The sequence below is a fragment of the Myotis davidii genome, unplaced genomic scaffold (assembly GCF_000327345.1).
Source record: "Myotis davidii unplaced genomic scaffold, ASM32734v1 scaffold72, whole genome shotgun sequence".
Taxonomy (NCBI): Eukaryota; Metazoa; Chordata; class Mammalia; order Chiroptera; family Vespertilionidae; genus Myotis; species Myotis davidii.
Window position 1 is genome coordinate 6,648,751 of NW_006284618.1, and position 3,219 is coordinate 6,651,969.

Sequence of the window (3,219 nt, forward strand, 5' to 3'; positions counted from 1 at the left end):
CGTCCCCCAGGAGGGCCCCACCTGCCCAGGCGACACCGGGGCCGCGTCCCGCGTGGACGGGAAGCTGATGAACCTGCTGGCCGTGCTGGAGGGGCGGCCGGACGGGAGCGAGAGTTGGGGCGGGTGCTGGCGTTTGGGGAAGGGGCGGCGATGCAGCCTGGCCTTCCTTTTGGTCTATTCAGGTCCTCAGTGGATAAGTGATGTCCAACCACATTGGGAGGGCAAGCTACTGAGTCCTTGATTCAAATGCCAATCTCGCCTGGAAACAACCTCACAGACATAACTAGAAACCAGGAGCTGCACCCCCAGCCGCCCGCAGGCAACCTGTCCTCCGCGAAGGACGCCCCGGGCCTGAGGTCAGTCATCGACAGCATCGCGGCCAGGATCGCGTTCACGGCCCGGCAGCTCCCGGGCACAGACGGCCTCAGGAGGCAGGAGCCCCACGTGAGTAGCCTCCCGCTAGACCCTGTCGCTGGGCGGGCTTTGGAAAATGGATGCTTCTCTGTCAGCATCGTTGGGAAGAACTTCTCTGGGTGACGGGGAGAATCAGACGCCTGTGGCCCAGGGTGTGCAGAGAGTTGTCTGTTACGTTACCTGAGAAGGGACTTTCCGATATAAATGGTGCAGCTGGACAGCTGAAGGGGGATGGACAGGTGGTCACGGCGATTTCAGCTGCTTTTTATTTTATTTATATACTAGAGGCCTGGTGCACGAAATCCATGCACTTGGGGGAGGGTCCCTCAGCCTGGCCTACGCCCTGGCAGTCCAGGAGCCCTCGGGGGCTGTCCAACTGTCCAGCTTAGTTGGACAGTCAGATATCCTTAGCGCTGCCGCAGCGGTGGGAGAGGTCCCCACCACCACCGCTACGCTCGCCAGCTGTGAGTCCGGCTTCTGCCTGAGCGGCGCTCCCCCTGTGGGAGCTCACTGACCACCAGGGGGCAGCTCCCGCATTGAGCATCTGCCCCCTGATGGTCAGTGTGCGTCATAGCGACTGGTCGTTCCGCAGTTCGGTAGATTTGCATATTAGCCTTTTATTACATGGGATAGGATATATTTTTATAAAAAGATACTTTTTCTTGATTTCAGAGAGGAAGGGAAAGGGAGAGAGAGATAGAAACAACGATGAGAGAGAATCATGGATCGACTGCCTCCTGCAGCCCCACCCTGGGGATCAAGCCCACAACCTAGGCATGTGCCCTGACCGGGAATCAAACCGTGACCTCCTGGTTCATAGGTTGATGCTCTACCCCCCGCCCCCCCCTCACCCCTGGCCAGGCTACAGCTGCTTTTTAGGTCTCCCTCAGCCTGTTTCCATTCTGTCCTAATTAGTACTTTTGTCTCCATTCAATATACAGCCAGTGAAAAGACCCCCACTGTTTACCTAGCCTGTCGTGTGTGTGTGTGTGTGTGTGTGTGCGCGCGCGTGTGTGCGTGTGTGCGCGTGTGCATGTGTGTGAAAGAGAAATCATGCTAGGGTGACTCTTGATCAAACTTTCATCTCCGTTTTCTCCGAAGGTTTTTTTACTTTTTAATTTTGGGCTAAGAAAAGGCAGGGTCCTCGGCTCCTCACCGGTTTTGCTCGATGCTGATGGTGAGTCCCTGTCAGAGCGTGCCTCCCACCGAACGCGCGTCCGTCTGTCCGTCCCCCTCCCTCTCTCGCCGCAGATGTTCGCCGTCATCCCCAGGAAATTCCTCCCGAGCAGCAGGAGCCCGTGCTGGTACGAGGAGTTCACGGGGCACAACACCTCGGACCCCTACCTGACCAACTCGTACGCGCTCTACTCCAAGCGCTTCCGCGCCACCTTCGACGCGCTGCGCAAGGCCTTCTGGGGACACCTGGCCCACGCGGCCGGGCGCCACTACCGCCTGCGCTGCCTGCCGCGCTTCTACATCATCGGGCAGCCCAAGTGCGGCACCACCGACCTGTACGACCGCCTGAGGCTGCACCCCGAGGTCAAGTTCTCCGCCATCAAGGAGCCGCACTGGTGGACACGCAAGCGGTTCGGTGCGTAAGCGCGCGGTGCCCCGGCCGGGGAGGGGCCCAGGGGTGGCCTGGCCCTCTGCCTCCATCACTCACCACACCTTTTCTTCTCTTTTTATTTTTTTTAATATAGTCTATTGATTTTTTACAGAGAGGAAGGGGGCGAGATAGAGAGTTAGAAACATCGAGGAGAGAGAAATATCGATCAGCTGCCTCCTGCACACCCCCTACTGGGGATGTGCCCGCAACCCAGGTACATGCCCTTGACCGGAATCGAACCTGGGACCCTTGAGTCCGCAGGCTGATGCTCTATCCACTGAGCCAAACTGGTTAAGGCTCTTCTCTTTTTTAAAATATATTTTTATTTTTATTGATTTCCGGGAGAAAGGGAGAGGGAGAGAGGTAGAGAAACTTGAATGATGAAAGAGCATCATCGATCAGCTGCCTCCTGCACGCCCCAGACCAAGGACCGAGCCCACAGCCTGGGCCTGGGCCCTGACTAGGAATTGAACAGTGACCTCCCGGTTCATAGGTTGATGCTCGACCACTGAGCCATGCGGCCGGGCTCGCCACGCCTTCTGCCCACTGAGGTCCCTGGGGTCGGGTGGGAACGAGGCAGCCTGCTCTGGGTCGGGCACTGGGCTGGGCTCCCGGGCGCAGATGCAGAGTCTCCTTCCCTTGTCTGAGGTCCCGGCCAAACGCCCACAGGCAGGAGCCGGCCCCCAGCCGCCCAGGGAGCTACCGAGCGCCCGTGGTGTGCAGGACCCGGGAGGCGCAGGACGGGCAGCTCGCCATCCCGAGGAGCCTGGGGGCAGGCGCTGGTGGACATTTGTCAGGGGCTGTCCTGGCCCACTCTGACCTGTCCCCTCCCCCTCACACCTGTCCCCTTCCACTCTGACCTGTCTCCTCCCGCTCTGACCTGTCCCCTCACCCTCTGACCTGTCCCCCCCCTCTGACCTGCCCCCTGCAGCCCCTCCGCTGGGCAGAGACGAGAAAGGCTGCCCATGGGCGGGTTCCTCCCTGGGCTCAGCCCGGGCCCCGGGCGCCCGCTCAGCTGCTCTGCACCTTGTGTCCTCACCCCGTCATCGGCATCTGGCTCGGGCTGGAACGAAGCCACGTGGAGACGATTCTCGGTGCCTCTGTCTGGAGGGGGATCCAGCGCCCCTGCCCTTCGGGTTGGCGTGGCCTCGCCGTCCCTCCTGCTGTGGCTCCTGCCCGGCCGGGGCCACCCCGCGCTG

At 60.5% G+C, this 3,219-nt stretch overlaps 1 protein-coding gene across 1 annotated transcript in view; it reads left to right on the plus strand.

Moving 5' to 3' along the window:
* The first annotated feature begins 246 nt into the window (after positions 1–246).
* Positions 247–3,219, plus strand: part of CHST15 (carbohydrate (N-acetylgalactosamine 4-sulfate 6-O) sulfotransferase 15) — a 39,558-nt gene continuing 36,585 nt past the window's right edge. The window contains exons 1-2 of the mRNA XM_015572613.1: positions 247–444; positions 1,666–2,005. Coding sequence (XP_015428099.1) covers positions 247–444; positions 1,666–2,005 — 538 coding nt within the window. The remainder of the gene's footprint in view (positions 445–1,665; positions 2,006–3,219) is intronic.